The sequence below is a fragment of the Mus musculus genome, chromosome 4 (genome assembly GCF_000001635.26).
Source record: "Mus musculus strain C57BL/6J chromosome 4, GRCm38.p6 C57BL/6J".
Classification (NCBI taxonomy): Eukaryota; Metazoa; Chordata; class Mammalia; order Rodentia; family Muridae; genus Mus; species Mus musculus.
This window is the reverse complement of record NC_000070.6, coordinates 109,887,711-109,907,251: the sequence shown is the minus strand read 5'-3', so window position 1 is coordinate 109,907,251 and position 19,541 is coordinate 109,887,711. Positions and strand designations below refer to the sequence as shown.

The 19,541-nt window shown below is 38.8% G+C and overlaps 1 protein-coding gene across 1 annotated transcript in view; it reads right to left on the bottom strand.

Moving 5' to 3' along the window:
• Faf1 (Fas-associated factor 1) overlaps positions 1-19,541 on the bottom strand; it is a 287,334-nt gene that overhangs the window by 56,709 nt on the left and 211,084 nt on the right. Inside the window, exon 15 of the mRNA NM_007983.2 lies at positions 16,262-16,350. Within this exon, the coding sequence (NP_032009.2) occupies positions 16,262-16,350 (89 nt within the window). The remainder of the gene's footprint in view (positions 1-16,261; positions 16,351-19,541) is intronic.

Genomic DNA, 19,541 nt, shown 5'->3' with positions numbered 1-19,541 from the left:
ATTTACATTTCCAATGCTATACCAAAAGTCCCCCATACCCACCCACCCCCCACTCCCCTACCCACCCACTCCCCCTTTTTGGCCCTGGCGTTCCCCTGTACTGGGGCATATAAAGTTTGCAAGTCCAATGGGCCTCTCTTTCCAGTGATGGCCGACTAGGCCATCTTTTGATACATATGCAGCTAGAGTCAAGAGCTCTGGGGTACTGGTTAGTTCATAATGTTGTTCCACCTATAGGGTTGCAGATCCCTTTAGCTCCTTGGGTACTTTCTCTAGCTCCTCCATTGGGAGCCCTGTGATCCATTCATTAGCTGACTATGAGCATCCACTTCTGTGTTTGCTAGGCCCCGGCATAGTCTCACAAGAGACAGCTACATCTGGGTCCTTTCGATAAAATCTTGCTAGTGTATGCAATGGTGTCAGCGTTTGGATGCTGATTATGGGGTGGATCCCTGGATATGGCAGTCTCTACGTGGTCCATCCTTTCATCTCAGCTCCAAACTTTGTCATCCTTAATCATCAGGGAAATGCAAATCAAAACAACCCTGAGATTCCACCTCACACCAGTCAGAATGGCTAAGATCAAAAATTCAGGTGACAGCAGATGCTGGCGTGGATGTGGAGAAAGAGGAACACTCACTCCTCCATTGTTGGTGGGATTGCAGGCTTGTACAACCACTCTGGAAATCAGTCTGGTGGTTCCTCAGAAAATTGGACATAGTACTACCGGAGGATCCAGCAATACCTCTCCTGGGCATATATCCAGAAGATGCCCCAACTGGTAAGAAGGACACATGCTCCACTATGTTCATAGCAGCCTTATTTATAATAGCCAGAAGCTGGAAAGAACCCAGATGCCCCTCAACAAACAGAGGAATGGATGCAGAAAATGTGGTACATCTACACAATGGAGTACTACTCAGCTATTAAAAAGAATGAATTTATGAAATTCCTAGCCAAATGGATGGACCTGGAGGGCATCATCCTGAGTGAGGTAACACATTCACAAAGGAACTCACACAATATGTACTCACTGCTAAGTGGATATTAGCCCCAAACCTAGGATTCCCAAGATATAAGATACAATTTGCTAAACACATGAAACTCAAGAATAATGAAGACTGAAGTGTGGACACTATGCCCCTCCTTAGAATTGGGAACAAAACACCCATGGAAGGACTTACAGAGACAAAGTTTGGAGCTGAGATGAAAGGATGGACCATGTAGAGACTGCCATATCCAGGGATCCACCCCATAATCAGCTTCCAAACGCTGACACCATTGCATACACTAGCAAGATTTTATCGAAAGGACCCAGATGTAGCTATCTCTTGTGAGACTATGCCGTGGCCTAGCAAACACAGAAGTGGATGCTCACAGTCAACACCCATGGAAGGAGTTACAGAGACAAAGTTTGAAATCTGCATTCTTAACAAAGTGCTCCATAGACTACATTTTGAAAAACAGATAATCATAACAATGTTATTGTAAACATTGAGCATGGCAAGTGTGCTTCAGACAACATAGTTCAAATGGGGTAAATTTTCTGCTTAAAAAAAAAAAAACAGCATTAACTACTCACAGTTTAAGTTCAAATTTTACCAGAATATAGATGTACACCATATTAAAAAAAATGTACCATACCACACTTTTTTTTTTCCTGCTTCCTCAGTTCTTTCTATGGACAACTGCTTCTAATACTACTAAATTATTAACACTTTTTTCCCACCTGCATCAAGCCATGTAAAGCTATAAGTTGTATCTTATTTTTCGATTTTAAAATGTCTTCCCTTTCCTAGGTCCAAACTGTTATTTCCCATTCATTCTTTCAAACTCAGTTTCAAGTAACATCACTACACAAAATATTTCCTAGATAATTAACAGATATGAGATACTAATCTAAGTACTTTACAAGTATTAACTGATAAAGCCTTCCCAAAAACTGTACAAGTAGCTACAAACTGATAGAAGAACAAGGGGCTTGAGAGATGGCTCAGTGGTTAAGGGTACTGCTACCCTTTCAGAGATTCCTGGTTTGATTCTCAAGCATCTACATTGTGGATTACCATTGTCTGTAACTCTAGTCCCTAGGGATGGGATGTCCTGTTTTGGTCTCTATGAACATGAGGCACGCATGTGGTACTTACATGTAGATCAAGCACCCATACACATAAAATGAAATTTAAAAAATGGAGGCACAGGGATAGGAGAGATGGCTTAGAAGTTAAGAGACTTTACTGTTCCTTCAGGGGTTTAGATTCAGTTCTCAGCACCCAAATGGTGGCTTACAAGCATTTGTGACTCTAGTTCCAGAAGGTCTGATGCACTCTTCTGGCCTCTGGCATGCATACACAAAGCTTCGAACAAACCATTCACACATATATTACTTTCTGTTCTTCTGGCCTATGTGCCTTCATTCCTATTACTCTCTTAACTGCTTCAGCCTCTGAAATTTCATTTTTACAGACAAATGGCAAGTTTCCTGACAGCAGAAATGCTGCTATTCTGGGTAGCTTGGCTTGGACTTATCACATAGAAGGCACTGGAAGAAATTTCCAGGACCGAAATATAGAACAAGAAAGTACATGACTGTGTAATGAGTAGTTTCTCCAAAGTGAAGCGTAAAGGAGGCCACAGGCAGACACACTTTAGATATTTCCCTTACAGATAGACATCATTTTGAAAAGCAAATGTAAAAGTGCTCTCAAGTACGTGATGGTTTGTTTTCCATGGTTGGCTGGTCTTGACTTACAAAGTGAAATTCTACAGTTCCTTCTGCTAGTAAACAGTAATAAGATACTCACAGATATACAGGCAAATTGATCATTGGATTACAACTTGTATAGAAGGCTTTACCCCTTTCCTATATAAGAGATGTTCACAAATATTTTGGGTTGGTTGTAAAGCTGAACAATTCTATTGCTTTACATGAATAGATGGGTTAAGATAACAAAATATGTTCTTTGTTTCAGATATACCTACAGTATTTGCATTGAAAAAAATTCCACAGACTGTATTCTTTGTCCTTTATGAATAAATAATTATTTAGTCTATTTTTTCCCTCAGGATAAATCCTTTATACATGCTAAAAAAGTATAAGCAAATCTAGATAAAATGTTACCAAAAAAGAAAATGATATGGGCTGGTGAAGATGTAGCTCCACAGAGAGAGTGCTGTTTCATATGCAGAAAGCCCTGGTTTGATACTGCAGCACTGTCTAAACAATGTATGGTTGTATGCATGCCTGCCTACTCATTGCTCAAGGTTATCATTGGCTACATAGCAAGTCTGAGGTCAACCTGAGACACTTGAGACCTTGTCATTAAAAAAATAAAAAATAAAAATCTTAAAATCAAAAGTATAGATTGCAAAATCATTTCAAAAGTCTTCTCTCCCAATTCCTCTTACCCATTACATATCCCATTATGAGAGAAGCATTGTAATTTAAGAGGAAGTAATACTAAAGCAACAGATAACAAGTCTGACTCTAAGTGATCTTGGGTTCATAACATAATGGCTGTTTCTTCTACTATACAAGGATGAAATAGGACTATACCAATTCCAACATTGATTTTCAGTTCACCCTAAAATAAAAATAATAGATAACATTTATGTGCTTCTAACTAAAGACCACAAGGTATATTATATGCTTTATTATCTATTATCTTAATCTTTAAGACATTCACTGAACATAAGACTATTATCTTCATTTACATAAGAGGGGATTGGAAACTAACTCAAGAGTACAATGACACAGAATTGACTTTTAAGCATTTTGTTCTGGCACTGTTAATAATAGTCACAGACCTCCACTTCTGAGACCTGCTACTCCACAGCCAGGGTCTGTAATGTAAACACTGTGCTATCCTACTGTTGTCTATAAAATTGAACATTTTCCAATTAGTCATTTTGTAAGATGGGTATAAAACACATATACAAATGACCCAGCCTTATGCTAACAATGCTAGTATTTTAATAAGTTTGTAATACAAGATAATACAATTCTGTTAAAATGGATTTTCAAGTCCATTCTATGAACTGTATATTTTCCTTCTGAAAAATTTTATTTTCAAATGAGCATACAATAAAAGAATTATATGGTATATAGTTCTGTGAATTCTGACACATGCATACAGTCATGTAACCACTACCACTATTTCTATCTCAATGTCCTACATATACCTGGCATCATGAAAATTATGTAATCTTTTTACTAGAATTATCTGTATATCATTAATATCTAACGGATTGTATCATCCTTATTGGTACCAGTGTTGAGGATATTGTGAATGCATGGAAAACTGGTCCCTGAGAAAATCATAAGTTTAGTGCTCAAAACAAATTCATCCTAGTTCTTTAGCTGTGATCTATGAACCTCCTTTTGAAACTTAAGAAATTGGTTTTTTTGGTCTCTTCTATGTCTTCTGCCTGCAGCCACTGCTCTGTTTTCATACTATACTGCAAATACCTGTGTCCTGGAAGGATAGTTAATTGGATGAAGCGACTGGAATCAAAGCAAATTTGTGAAAAAAAATTAGTAGATAAAAAAACAGAGAAAAGCCACATGCTTTTAATCCACTTCAGAGGCAGACTTAGACAGATCTCTAGGAACCAGGCTACCTAGCCTACATAGAGAATAATTCCAGGCCACCAGGTCTAGTGAGACTGTCTCAAAAAAGAGAGCAAAGTTTGTAGAAGTAAAGCTAAAAGGAAAAACTGTACAGTGAGGCTACCGAGTGTCTTGTTTGACTTGTTTACCACACATATTCTTAGGTTTTGATAAATTCACATCTTCTTTTTATTTTTTCTCATTTTCCCAAAATTCAATCTTCTCTCAGTTTACCCATGCTGTGCCTGTTCTTGAAATGAATCAAATGTGCCTCTTTAGACAATTTCCTCCTGACTACAATGATTATTTATTTATTTGCTTGTTTGGTTTTTGAAACAGGCTTGTTTGTTTTGTGGCTCAGGCTGCCTACAAGTTCAGGATTCTTCTGCCCTGCTTCCTGGGTGCTGGGATTACAGGCATTTCTGCCCCTAAATTCCTTCCTATAAACATGGTCATACAGTGCCATAAAGAATTCTTGGGGGATAGGAATATCCCCAAAATAAAATAAAATAAAGTAAAATAAAATAAAATGTTCGGGTAAGTGTACAATATTTAAGAAAAGAACAAATTTTGTAATCTTTTAATTGATATATGGATGAGAGAAAATGTTTTCATTAACATTTCCCTAAAGTGTCAATCAGGCTTGACATTGTGAAGAATGAAAGAGCTTGAATTTTAAGACAATGTTGTACAAGACTGTCCAAGTGGTTAAGAGCACACACAACCTCATGTACCTTCAACTCCAGGAGCTACAATGCCTCTCTGGCCTCAATCAGCACCTGCACTCACATGTATGCAGGCACATACATATACACACAATTAAAAATTAGAAAAATAAATCTTAAAAAACAAAAACAAGACCCAAAACACCCCCCAACCCCCCAAAAATTTAGCCGGGCAGTGGTGGCGCATGCCTTTAATCCCAGCACTTGGGAGGCAGAGGCAGGTGGATTTCTGAGTTCAAGGCCAGCCTGGTCTACAAAGTGAGCTCCAGGACAGCCAGGGCTATACAGAGAAACCCTGTCTCGAAAAACCAAAACCAAAACAAAACAAAACAAAACAAAACAAAAAACAAACAAAAAAAGGCTATACATAAAAGGAAGTAAGTAACTAGACACTGCTCCATAGCCAGTCACTATCTCATCACTAGAAAAGTGCATATACTTCATTTGGCCTTACTGTTACTAAAAGAAAAAAGTAGACAGGTTGGGCCAATGATTTAACAATGAATGCTTTTACAGTGATAGATGGTGACAGATGAAATAAAAAAAGAATGCATTACTGAGATATTATCAATTGTGTTCTGTCATTACACATAGTTCCACCCAGTCTAAACTTGTCAAAAAGTGTTACTGTAATCCATGAAGAAGACTCCACCTCAGGCAGCAGAGGGGGAATGTGGAGGACTGGCTGTGAGCAGGTGTGCTGAACTGTAATGCTAATGTTGACTCACTAATCTCTTTACATTAGTCTCATCGATGACAATTACTAACTTCTACTCTGAGGTGTCAGGAACGGATGAACTGATCCATCAGCAGCAGGCATTTTAAGAGCAACAAAAGTAAACAAAGACGGTGTACATGTAGGTTTTTTTTTTCCTTAAAAAAAAAAAAACAGTGAGTGTTAGTTATTTCATGCACAAAAGTAGACAGTGAGACAAGTTGGGTTTTTGTTTTGTTTTGTTTTTAAAGTTCCATTCAACCGGCTAAGATATTTGGGAATCTAGGAATGTCTGGTCTACACTTCAGGTCAGTCAATTCTGACTTTATTTAATCTTTGTAAGAGTACTGATTCAATTTAGTTCATGAATACAAGGGTATGTTAGTGTCACGACAGATCACAATGTATGCAAAGCAAATGTGGAATGTGGCCGTGAAGCGGCTGTAGGACTCTGACAAGTTATTTAACCTCTACGAACACATCAGATCTTCTTGAGTAAAACCATGACAGTAACTACTTATGACTATTGTGACAGTGAAGAGATGATTTATGGAAATTAAAATAATACTTAGTCAAGCAGATACTGAATGCATTCATAGCTGGGTCTGTAGGTAAACCTATGTTCCCAGCTACCTGAGAGGCTGAGCAGGAGAACTAGCCTTGGCACACAGTGATATCGCATCTCTGAAAACAAAGAAACCAAATCAAACACCAAAGGCACAGATTGTCCCTTCTTCAAGGTACTTCAGACAACGTTGCTTCAGTTGGAGGTAAAAGTTTGGACTTGAATGCCAAGTAATGCACTGCTCAGCTGCTCAGGGTTAAAAGCTCATTAAGACAAAGCTTGAATGTTTTCTGCTTTGTTGGATTACTGGAGTGTTCAGAATGTGCTGTAACAACTTCTCAAGTTCTCAGGGGCTACCTTTAATTGTCAACTTGATACAGTATAAAAATCACCTAGGAAGAGACTCAGGCACTGTCTGCATCAGATTGTCCTATGCACTTGTATGTCATTGGGGTGGGTGGGAACTAATGGAGGTGGAAAGACCCATCCACTAACCCCACTATTCCTTAGCAGGGATCCAGAACTATGTGAGACTAGAGAAAAATGAGGTTAGCATAAGCATTCATTCTTGTTATATAAGCCAGGCTGGCCTCAAATTTGTAGCAGTCCTCTTGCCTCTTTCCTGAGTTCCGGATTATAATGTGTTACTGTGCTCACCTTAACATTAGACTGTGGTAGTCCAATCTATTCTTTTGTCTTCCATATTTTTGGTACATTTCTAAGAAATACTGAAGAAACCCAAGGTTGTGCAGCTATTCCCTTATAAATTCCTCTAAGTGGCTTTTAGTTCTTAAACTTCACTCTTGATTCATTCATGTATAGTAAAAATGGTGAAAACTGGCATTCCGCTTCTTTGGTATCTGGATACCTAAGTTCCCCAGCACTAACGTTGAGTAGACTACTCCTTTCCCAGTGGATGACCTGGAATCCTTGGAGATCAACTGCCTCTCCTGAGGTTTTTGGTTTTTGGTCTCTACTTTCTTCCTTGGGTACATTTTGCAAAATGTAGTCAGTCTATCTTAAAGAGCCCCTAATTCTTAGCAGTCTAAGCACTGCTCAAAAGTTTAAGTCCAGAATTTCTTGTGAGACTCATGAAAACTATCAGCTGTAAGCTCACAGATAAAACAAAACACAAGTTATTTCCAAAATAAAATGGCTCAAAGTAAACATTCCTATTCTTCAGATAAAGAATGGTGAGAAAGGGCTGGACCAAACACACACACACACACACACACACACACACACACACACACACACACACACACAGAAAGAAAAGGAAAAAACCCAACAAAATAAAAGCCCCACAATAACAACATGCCTCTACCCCCTCACCCCCAAACCTTGTAAGGAAAACATCAAATCCTGCATCTCCATGTCTAGCCAATGGGGCACACATAAGCAGTGTGTGTGCTTCAAAGGGCTTGAGCAGCTCTGACTCTTTGGCCTGGCTAGTACAGCCCACATGGGCTCTTTCTTGAGCTGGCTCTGTTTACTTCTTCTAGTGGTCCTCCACAAATGTTCCACACTCTTGACATTTTTAACTTCCAATATATTGGAAGATTTCCAATAAATATTGTTTCCTCTCTTTAAAAATCACCCTTTCAGGAACTACTGCAGACATTCCAACTCTGTTGCACAGTGCCCTAGAACCTTTGTATTCCCCATCTCTATAAGCTCACCACCAGCAAAGAGAAACAAGATCAGCTGTCAGCTTGAACAGTAGCTGAGCCTAGGAAGCATCACTCTCTCAGTGCCTGGATGGCTGAATATTGGGAACAATCCTGAGGATGCCCAGAAACTCTGGAGCTGTCTCTCAAAGCAAAGCTTTTCAAGTAAATTTGCACCCCTACATCCTTGAGCTTGCTTTGGGTGGATCATGGCCAATGGCTGAGATGCCTTCAAGGGATCTTTGCTATTGTCTGGATGCAATATCCCTGGCATCTTCTCAGAGACACTAATCTTTTTAAGCAACCACACCTTCTTTGGCCCCAACTTCAAATATGTTACTTTTCTAGCCAAATGGCAGTCTGTCAAATCCTTCTGCTTGCTTTCCCTTATGATTTTCACTATAGATTTGTCTAAAGAAGCAAATACTACCCATGCGCATGGATGGAATGCTTAAGAGGCCTGACGTTTCCCTTCACAGATTAGGTTGGTACATTTAAACTCAACTTAACATAGTCTTAGACATGGGCAGCATGTATACAGCTCTATCACAATGTAACAGAATTGGCCTTTAGTCTAATTCCTCATTCATATTTGTAATCTAATGAGTACACCTTTGCTAAGTGAATTTCTATCAGTTTTCTAGAATTCTGGACTCATATGATAATCATCCATTAAGCTCTATCTAAAATGTTCTGGTGTTTCTCAACTGCTTCTCTCAACTTCTACAAATTCCTCCCACAACTAGTACTAAAACCACTTGAACCACAAAGCCATCCAGTCATAGGAGCAATCTCCTATCTCAGGACCACTTTCTTTTAGCCTATCATTGGTGCCAAAAATACCTGAGAAACAACACAATAACGAGAGAAATTTTTTAGGCTTTTATCTTTAATCCACAGTTACTTGGTCTTGTTGCTTTCGGGCTGGTGAAAAATAAGGCAGAACACTGTTGTGGGTGTGCATTATGGCTCTTCTCACTGCAGACAGGAAGCAAAGAAAGGCAGAGAGGAAAGAGCCAGAGACATGATACGCATATGATGACCAATTTCCTCCAACAAAGCTGGAACTCCTAAAAATCCATTCAACTACGCATTAATCAATGAATTAATCTACTGATTAAGTTACTGATGTAGGGAACTAATGTCTTTTGGGAACCAGGCCTTCAACTACATGAAACTGTTTGAAGGATACTTATTATTAAAAGCATAACAAAGTTCACTGGCAGTACCATGATTTTCATGCAACTTTATCTCAAGAATTGTTGGAGAATTATTTCTCCTTTGGTATGTGGTAATTTTCCCTGTTCTAACAGTAAATTTAAAAAAAATGTTTTTTTTCCTTGCTATAAAAATGTATTTAACAAAGAGGTAAATCACCGATTTTTCTTTAACATAAAGTCTTAATAATTTGTCCTTTAAAAAATGTTTGAACAGAAACATTACCAGTAGTGATAAATGCATTATTTCTTTTATACAATCAATTTTCATACATTCACTAGCAATACTGTTCTCATATAATGTTTATATTAGTGGTGAAGTAGTTTGGACTATAATGCAGTGGTTTGTAGTATTTATAAATACTTTTGTGCTTTAATAAGCCATAATTGGGTTACAATCAATTTTGGGTAACAAGGAATCAAACTAATTCAAACAGAAAAAAAAAATCCAAGTTTAATAATAACATGGAAGTATGAAAGCTCAGGTGTCAAAATCAACTGTTTCTATGAAATGTAAAATAAGTGTGAATAAAACTGAGTCATAGTCTGGTAGCCATGCCAGCCTGGGAATCAGGTAGGTGAACTTCACTCTCCTTCCTGCCTTCCACTGTAGCAGAGGACCTGCAATGTCCTTTCCTCCCTCTCTGACTAGATTCCTTGAGGAATCTGTAGATGCTTGGGGAAGGCTCAGCTTTCCTGTAGAGAGAATCTCTTGTGTACTGTACGTCAATAAAAAAAAGCAGATTGGCCAAAATGCTGAGGCAGGAAACAGAAAGTAGGAGTTCTGGTAGGGAGAAAGAAACTCTGGGACAGAGTCAGGTATGGGAAGAGATTCACCAGAACTCTGCGGAGACACATGAAACTGAGAAGAGGTAACCAGCCACGTGGCACTCATAGAATAAAATAATGGGTTAATTAAGTTCTGAGCTAGTTGGGGAACAAGCCCAAGCTTATGGTCTAGGCATTGATTCATATATAATCAAATCTCAGAGCTGTTACTTCGGGAGCTGGAGTACTGAAGGAAAGATGGGGTTATACTTTCCTCTTTCCTGGCAACCCTCTCACTCAGCTCCCTCCATTCTATCCCATCCCCATCCTTCCAAAGAGCCCCTACACCTACAAACATGTTCTGTCCTGTGCTTACTATGGCTAGCACCTGGCAAAGACCCCAAAGTACTCCCTACTGGGCAACCCACACCCACCACACTCTAAGATCCACAGAGGCCAACAGAAACTAAGGAATAGAGCACTCACCCTATAGAAAAAGGACCATAACAAAACCTAGAATTACAATCAGCGTAAACCTAGACGCCTTGACACCAGCATAAAACCACAATCAGTAACAGCCTAGATAATACCCCTCCATAAGAATCCAGCAACATGAGCTGGAGAGATGGCTCAGTGGTTAAAAGCACCGACTGCTCTTCCAAAGGTCCTGACTTCAAATCTCAGAAACCACGTGGTGGCTCACAACCATCAGACTCCCTCTTCTGGAGTGTCTGAAGACAGCTACAGTGTACTTACATATAATAAATAAATAAATAAATAAATAAATAAATAAATAAATCTATCAATCTATCTATCTATCTTCTATCTATCTATCTATCTTTAAAAAAAAATCCAGCAATACTACTACAGTAGGCCCTGAAAAACATAACACAGCTCAAGCATGAGACAAGAACTTTAAAATAGCTATTATGAATATGTTCAAGTACCTTAAACAATATAAATTTAGTAATGAAGTCTATGAAAACACAAACAAACTACAGAATGGGAGAGTAAGAGACCTTGAAACATGCTCAGTCCTGAGTGGGATGTATCCATCAAATTCCTTGCCTCAGGATTCAGGGACCTCTGAGGAATAAGAGATGGAAAGACTGTAAGAGCCAATGGGGATGGAAGACACCAATGAAACAAGGTTTTCTACACACATCAGGACTGAAGCACATGAACTTAGAGACTATGCTAGGCTGCAGAGGGCCTGAACAGATCTAAGACAAGTAGGTGTCTCAGTACTGAAAGGGTAAGTAGACACAAGCCTCCACCCCTAATTTAGAAACTATTTTAATTGATAACTACTGGCAAAAGGAAAATTAGTTTTCTCCAATGGGTCTCACTGGGTGTACATACCATGGGCAGGCCCCAGGCCCAGCAGTAGATGACCAACACAAAACAAACTCAGTGGTATTTCTGGCGGATTTTTGTCCCAGAATATTTTATCTGGGCATTTAAAAACAAACAAACAAATCTACCCTTATAGATCTTTTTCTTTTGTTTTGTTTTTGTTTTTTGTTTTTTGTTTTTTGAGACAGGGTTTCTCTGTGTAGCCCTGGCTGTCCTGGAACTCACTTTGTAGACCAGGCTGGCCTCGAACTCAGAAATCCACCTGCCTCTGCCTCCCAAGTGCTGGGATTAAAGGCGTGTGCCACCACTGCCTGGCCTAGATCTTTTGGTTACATATTGTACCTTTCAATTTCGGTTTTATGGGCTCTCTCTCTCTCTCTGGCTCTATCTCTCTGGCTCTCTCTCTCTCTCTCTCTCTCTCTCTCTCTCTCTCTCTCTCTCTCTCTCTCTTTCTCTCTGTCTCAGTGTCTGGATGAGTTTCTTGTGCTTTTTCTTTGGCTCTTTTTTACTCCTTCTGTTTGTTTTGGCCCATTCTAACTTAATTGTTTTTATTTGATATTATTGTTGTTGTTGTTGTTATGTGTTTGTATTCTACTGAGTGAGATAGAGAAGGAATGGGTATGGATTTGGATGGGTAGGGAAGTGAGGAAAATCTGGGAAAACCTGGGAAGTGGAAACCATAATCAGAATATATAGTATGGTAAACAAACAATAATTTTTCAAATAAACAACAATCAAACAAACCAAATTGACTCATATTGACTAGAGAGATGGTTCCGAGTTTAAGATGCTTGCTATACAAACCTGAGTCTGGGTCATCGGGACCCACAATGAATCTGGGAACTGTAAAGAGAATATCTTATGTATTGTATGGAAGCATCACCTATTAATTAAACAAAAAACCAAACCTATGGCCTATAGGAAAGTGTAAAATAGAAGGTGAAACATCTGGGAGGCAGAAAGAACTCTGGGATAGAGCCAGGTGTGGAATATTCACCCAGGAAAATGTGATGAGATTGCTGCATGGTACCTAAGCACAGGTAACTAGCCAATGACAGAATGTAGGTTAAAATATTTGGGTATTTTCCTTATCATCTGGTCAGAGAAGAGTCTAGCTTTATGGTTAAAGTATTTGTAGATATATTTTGAGTGCGAGTCTTATTTCTCATAGCATGGGGCTGGGAAGAAGAAGCAGACTAAATTCTACTCTAGCACACCCATCTTTAATTCCTGTGTTCCTACAGGAAAGTTGGAAGCAGAGACAGGGATATTCTCAGAAGTTCACAGGCATGTTAGTTAGCCTTGTATACCGAAAAGACATGAGAGACCTGTGTCAAATTAGATGGAAGGTGAGGAGGACCAATGCCCAGGTGGTTTTGACTTCCAAACAGATATCATAGCACATGTCAACCTACAGTTACACAAACACAAAACAGATAGCAAAAACTGACTTAGAGTTAATTCAAATATAAATGCTTGAGAATCTTGGTAGATAGTTATATACTCTAGGAATCTTGGCCTTAGGGATCAGAGCTAATCTGGGTAGACAATAGGTCATACTTGCTCCACTTCCCTTGGAGCTTGTACTGAGAGCTTTTCCTGTATGCCTTCATGTCAAGCTTCCTATTAGCATGTATGGTTCATCCAGTTAGATGATTCCTAGGCTTCATCTACGTAACCAATTGGAATTTATTGGCATCTCTGGGTTTTAGTCATAGTGTATTTTGTTTACATCTGTGTTCTTAGTGCCTGACTAGAGTAAAAGTGCAATACACTTCTGAAATGAATTTACACACCAAGATGGGAGAAGTTATCACCATCATTCACATATTTAATCAACTAACAAACAATTATTGAGTACTGAATTTTTCCTAGGTATAAGGAGATGAAATTATAAACATGAGTAAAAGATGACCACTATTGAAAAAGCAAACAGAAAAAAAACATAATTGGGCCCAGGCAGTGGTGAACAACTTTAATCCCAGTATTAGAGGGAGAAGCAGGCAGATCTCTGTGAGTTCTAGATCAGCTTGGTCTACACTGCGAGTTCCACAAAACCAAGCCTACAAAAGGAAACACCATTTCAAAACAAGCAAACACTCAAACAAAACAGAACCAATTACCTTTCCACCCCAAACCAAAGCAAAAAAAAAAAAAAAAAAAATCAAACAAAAACCCTTCTTAATTGAATGGAAGACACAGCTAAATAAAGCAAAACACACTAGAAGAACCTTACATTGCCTACCATTTCACATTGGCAATAATGAAAGAGTACTCTACTGAAGACACATTGGATACCCAGAAACTTTATCATTGCTTAGAATTATTTTCTCCTTTTGCTGTTTTACAGAAAATTTTAAAAATTAAAACCCAGAGACTATTGCATATGCCAGAAAGATTTTCCTGACAGGACCCTGACATAGCTCTCTCTTGTGAGTCTATGCCAATGCCTGGCAAATACAGAAGTGAATGCTCACAGTCATCTATTGGATGGATGGAACACAGGGCCCCTAATGAAAGAGCTAGAGAAAGTACCCAAGGAGCTAAAGGGGTCTGCAACCCTATAGGAGGAACAACAATATGAACTAACCAGCACCTCCAGAGCTCCTGTCTCTAGTTGTATATGTAGCAGAAGATGGCCTAGTCGGCCATCAATGGGAGGAGAGGCCTTTGTTATTGCGAAGATCATATGCCCCAGTACAGGGGAATGCCAGGGCCAGGAAGCGGGAGCGGGTTGGTTGGGGAGCAGGGCTGGGGTAGGGTATATGGGGCTTTGGGGATAGCATTTGAAATGTAAATGAAGGAAATATCTAATAAAAAAAAAGTTAAAGCATAAGTTTACCAAAATATCCAAAGGCTTAGGACTTCAAATTAACATATGCTAATATCTGCTTCACACTTTTATTCAAAAATTATTTTCATAATCCAGAAATTTCTTAATTGATCTAGTATTAATGATTAAGGTATTATTAAGAGCTAGCAGCTGGATGACCCTGGGTAAACTGACTTAACTTTGACCTTTAGTTTTCTCATTTAAACATAACCATCCGAACCTAAATTGTACTGTCTTATATTATTTGACCCTCTAAATCCATGATCTACACAGCTTTTGGTTGGATTGGAGCATCTAGAGTCAGCGTTCTCAATCTCCCTAATGCTATGACCCTTTAATACAGTTCCTCATGATGTGGTGACCCTAACCATAAAATTATTTTGTTGTTACATTATAACTGTAATCATGCTACTATTATGAATCATAATGTAAATATCTGTGTTTTCCAATGAATTTAGGTCACTACTGTGAAAGGGTTGTTTGACTCTCAAATGGATTACAACTTGTAGATTGAGAACTGCTGACCCTCTAGTACCATGAAGAGCCCATAATAATGAAGGAAAATGAAGCTATTCTTTTATGTACTCTCTATTAAATACTAAAGTTGGCAATATCTCTATCAAAATCAGTCCTCAGCTCAGTGCCTCCTACTAAGCCTGCACAAGATGGAATAAATGTTGCAGGATACTTCATCAAGCTGTGAACCCAGAGATTGTGTATTTACTGAGAAAAGAAAACATAAAACAAAACACAACTGTTTCTAGTTGTGGTGTGGCTCAGCCCTTATCAAAAACCTTTAATCCCAAAGGATAAAGATAAAGTTAGTTTGTAGAAGGACACACCCAAGTTTGAAAGTGATATCTAATTGAGTGGAAGGCAAAGTGATGAATCAGAGAAAGATTTGACAGAATATGATACGCCAACTCTCAGGAGAAGAGAAGGGAAAGGGAAGCTACATAAGAGAGCAGAGCAGAGAGAAAGAAGACAGAGAACATGCTAGACATAGGTGAAGACAGTATAAGCAAGGGAATGAGAAGGAGCCAGAAGATCTGAACAGATCTAGAGTTAGTTTGGAGCCAAGTAGAGCAAAAATTGGCTGAGAGAGAAGTCAGATTGAATCAGTCAGCTTGGATAGGAGTTTGAGCCAGAACAGCTAAGCTGAACCAGCCAGCCAGAGTTCATGAAAGAACTAGAAAGGATATGCATATTCAGCAGTAAGTCTCAGAGGCTGAAGACATTCTAGGCCTAGATAAGATCATACATTAGCTAGAAGCTTCCAGGACTAGGCCTAGGTTAAAAGACAGAGGCAGTAAGCCCCTGAAACAACAAGACAATAGGAGAATAAAAATACTTTTATAGATAAATTGTATATAGTTGCTGAGTGGTGATAATGCATGCCTTTAATCCCAGTACTTGTGGGGTAGAGGCAGGTTGATCTCCACGTATGAGGCCACATGGTCTACACAGTGAGTTCTAGGATAGCCAGGGCTATACATAGAAACCCTGTCTTAAAAACCAAAACCAGGGGCTGGTGAGATGGCTACTGAATTATTTTCCTGCAAAATGAACTATCTAGCACCCTAAATTTACTAAAATGTAAACAATCCATAAATTTAAATAAACCTTTAGAACTTAGAGTTGTGGCAAGAAAAGACCAAAAAGAAACATGACTGGCATTACAGGACCTTGACAAATCTATATACATCTTTACATCCTTACCTATCAGTCACGAAACAGTCACTCATCACCATTGGCAGATCATCTCATCAACCCCCCATGGAAATTCCACTTCACTTCTTGTCTTACCTCATCCTTAATGTCTTCCTGTTGTTGAGCTGAGAAAATCTCCATTGCAGCCATGAGTCTCATCATTAACTCATCCACTGTTGTATTACCTAGTGAGACATAAAGAGATTCCAAGCTCTATATAATTTTACATAGTTTTAAGTTATTATAATTACTAAAAATGAAAGAACATTTTTAGTATAGAATTAACAGCATTAAAAATAGACAGGAAAGCTAGTATTTAAAGTACTTTCAATGAAATGTTTCATATGCTCAATAAGTAACAATGGTAGTTGAAATTTTAGAAAAATCAGATTTGGAGAAACTTCAATTAACAATTTTTAGCACCAGAAAGAAGAATGTCCAAGTCATGAGGTTCAAAAGACCTTTCAGTTTATAAAAACAATAGTGTTAATAACACTAGCAACAGCTACCAATTGTTTGCATGTCTGTGATTATGCTAAATTACTTTATGTTTTTATCTCATCTGATCTGTACAGTTACATGAAGAAGTAATTATACTTTAGATTTTCAAGAGAAGGAAAAATATCTTTAAAGGGCTCAAGAAACCCACCCAACAAAGATCAAGTCAGTAATCACAGGGTTGGGACTTGAAACCAGGTGAGGCTAATTCAGGAGCCAGCCCTTCCTCTAATGCCTATCTCTTCTTTGTGCACCCCTGACTCTGGCACCCCAACTCCAACCAATGTGGACTTGGAGACTGACATGCTAGATAACCACTTTACCAAAAAGACACACCCTACCTCCACCAGCCATTTTCTATACTTTGAATCATTGCTGAAATTTCTCTGGTAATACAAACAGGAATTGAATGTTTGAAAAATGGCAATGTATATAAATAACATTTCCTAAATGCATATAATTTTGCTTGGGATGGGTTACAAAAAAGAAACTCACCAGGTTACATGAGGGAGCTCTCTTTCCTTTCAAATCTACAGGAAGAAAGAGAGAGATTCTCCAGGACCTATGATGTCATCATGCCACATCAATGAAATGAAATCAGGATGATAAATAGCAAGCATCCTTGATGGGCTTTTCTAGCACGGAACATGCTAATTTGAGTTTCTCTTTTGTAAGCCATCCCAAGCAAAATTATATGCATTTAGGAAATGTTATTTATATAATTGCCATTTTTTTAAATTTTGGGAATAAAATAAGGGTAAGGAAAAACCAAGCATCTTTAAACTCCTCTTCATAAAGATCATAGTCCAGACATTCATTTGAAAACTTAAAGGGAAAATATTCATTGAGGGAAATAGTTTTTTTTTTCTTCAAACATTCAATTCCTGTTTGTATTACCAGAGAAATTTCAGCAATGATTCAAAGTATAGAAAATGGCTGGTGGAGGTAGGGTGTGTCTTTTTAGGTAGCTTTGTGGTAGTCTTCAACTCCACATTGGTGGGAGTTGGGGTGCTACTCACAAGGTATTTAATCTAGTTTCTACAAATTGTCTAGCTCATAACAAGGGCTCCATAAGTATGTGTTTAATAAGAAAATGAATGAGGAGCTAGAATGACAGCTCAGTGGTTAAAAGCATGTGGTGGTTTGAATAGGTATGGCCCCCATAGAAACAGTGTTTGAATGCTTAGCCTATAGGGAATAACACTATTAGGAGGTGTGGCCTTGTTGGAGTAGGTGTGGCCTTGTTAAGGAGAAGTGTGTCAAGAAGAGTATAGACCTCCTATACTCAAGGTATACCCAATGTGGCACAGAGTCTCCTTCTTCTATCTGCAAAGTAAGATGTAGAACTCTCAGCTTCTCCAGCACTATGTATATTTGTACACTGCAATGCTTCCTGCCATGATGGCAATGGACTAAACTTCTGAGACTGTAAGCCACTCCAATTAAATGTTTTCCTTTATAAGAATTGCAGTGGTCACAATGTCTCTTCACAGTAATGAAACCCTAACTAAGACACAACGCTTGCTGATCTCCCAGATGACCTAGGTTTGCTTTTCAGAACCCACAAGGCAGCTAACAACCACCTGTAGCTATAGGTTTAGTGGACTCTGCCACCTTTTTCCAGTCTCTAAGGACACCAGGGACACAGGTGATACACAAACATATATGCAGGCAAAACACTCATACAAATGAAATAAGAGTGAATCTTTTTAAAAATGAATGAAAACAAAAATAGAGTAGGTTCTAACTAGGAATCAATTTTCTTGTTCTCAAAAGAAAGGTGACACTCCTCTATACGGTTCTTTGAAGTAGCAGGGATAATGTTATCGTGTGCCTGGTACACGGACACAATCATTGGCAGTTATTACTAACAGATATGACAGATGGCAAAAAGAAGGTTCTGAACACTTTACGGCATGTACTCGTGGTAGTTTGAATGAGAACTGTCTGCACAGGATCCTGAGTTTGAATACTTGGTCCCGCTAGTAATGATGCATAGGGTTAGGATAAGAGCCTTGAAAAAGAAAGTATGTAACTGAGGGCATGCTTTGAGAGTTTATAACCTTGCCCTACTTCCAGTTTGTTTTGTTTCATGTGTTGCAAAAATATGATTTGCTAGCTTGCTACTCTGAATGCCTACTGCCATGTCTTCCTCATCATTATGGATTTCCCCTCTGGAACTATAGGACAAAATGCTCAGATTATAAATGGGAAAACACTATAGCTATATGAATGCTAACAGGGAAGATCCAGTGCTAAGCTGAGCTTGTAGGCACTTCACACCTCCGCAATGGTCAGAGACAGAAAGAGGAACCAGCTAATGTAGTTGAGGCAAAGCTGACAAAACAGAGTGTCAGGTTCCAAACTTAGTCTCAGGGCCTCTTTGTCGTCTTAAAAACCACTAGAATTCTCAAAATAACCTCAGTTTATGTGGTTCATAGCTAGTCTGTTGCTGTAATATAATACCATGACCAAAGAAACTTGAGTTTCTCTTGGCTTATGGTTTTAGTCAGATAGAGGCCATTGTGGCAGGAAAGCACGGCATGGTGACAGGGGCAGGAAGGCACGGCACAGAGGCAGAGAAGGAAGCTGGCTGGTCACATGCAATCATACAAGAAGCAACGAGCTAATCAGAGAGAGGCTATGGGTCTTCAATGACTACCCCAGTGACGTACCTCCTCAAGCAGTATCAGCATCTGTACACCAAAGTCAAATACTTGAGCCTATAAAGGGGCTTTCTCATTCAAACCATCACAGGCACTGGCACTTACTTTATCAGAAACTCCATAATAAAAGGGCAAGCAAAAATGTCTTAGTGGGTAAAGGTGCTGGCACCAAACCTGATAACCTGGGTTTGGACCACATAATCTACCTACAT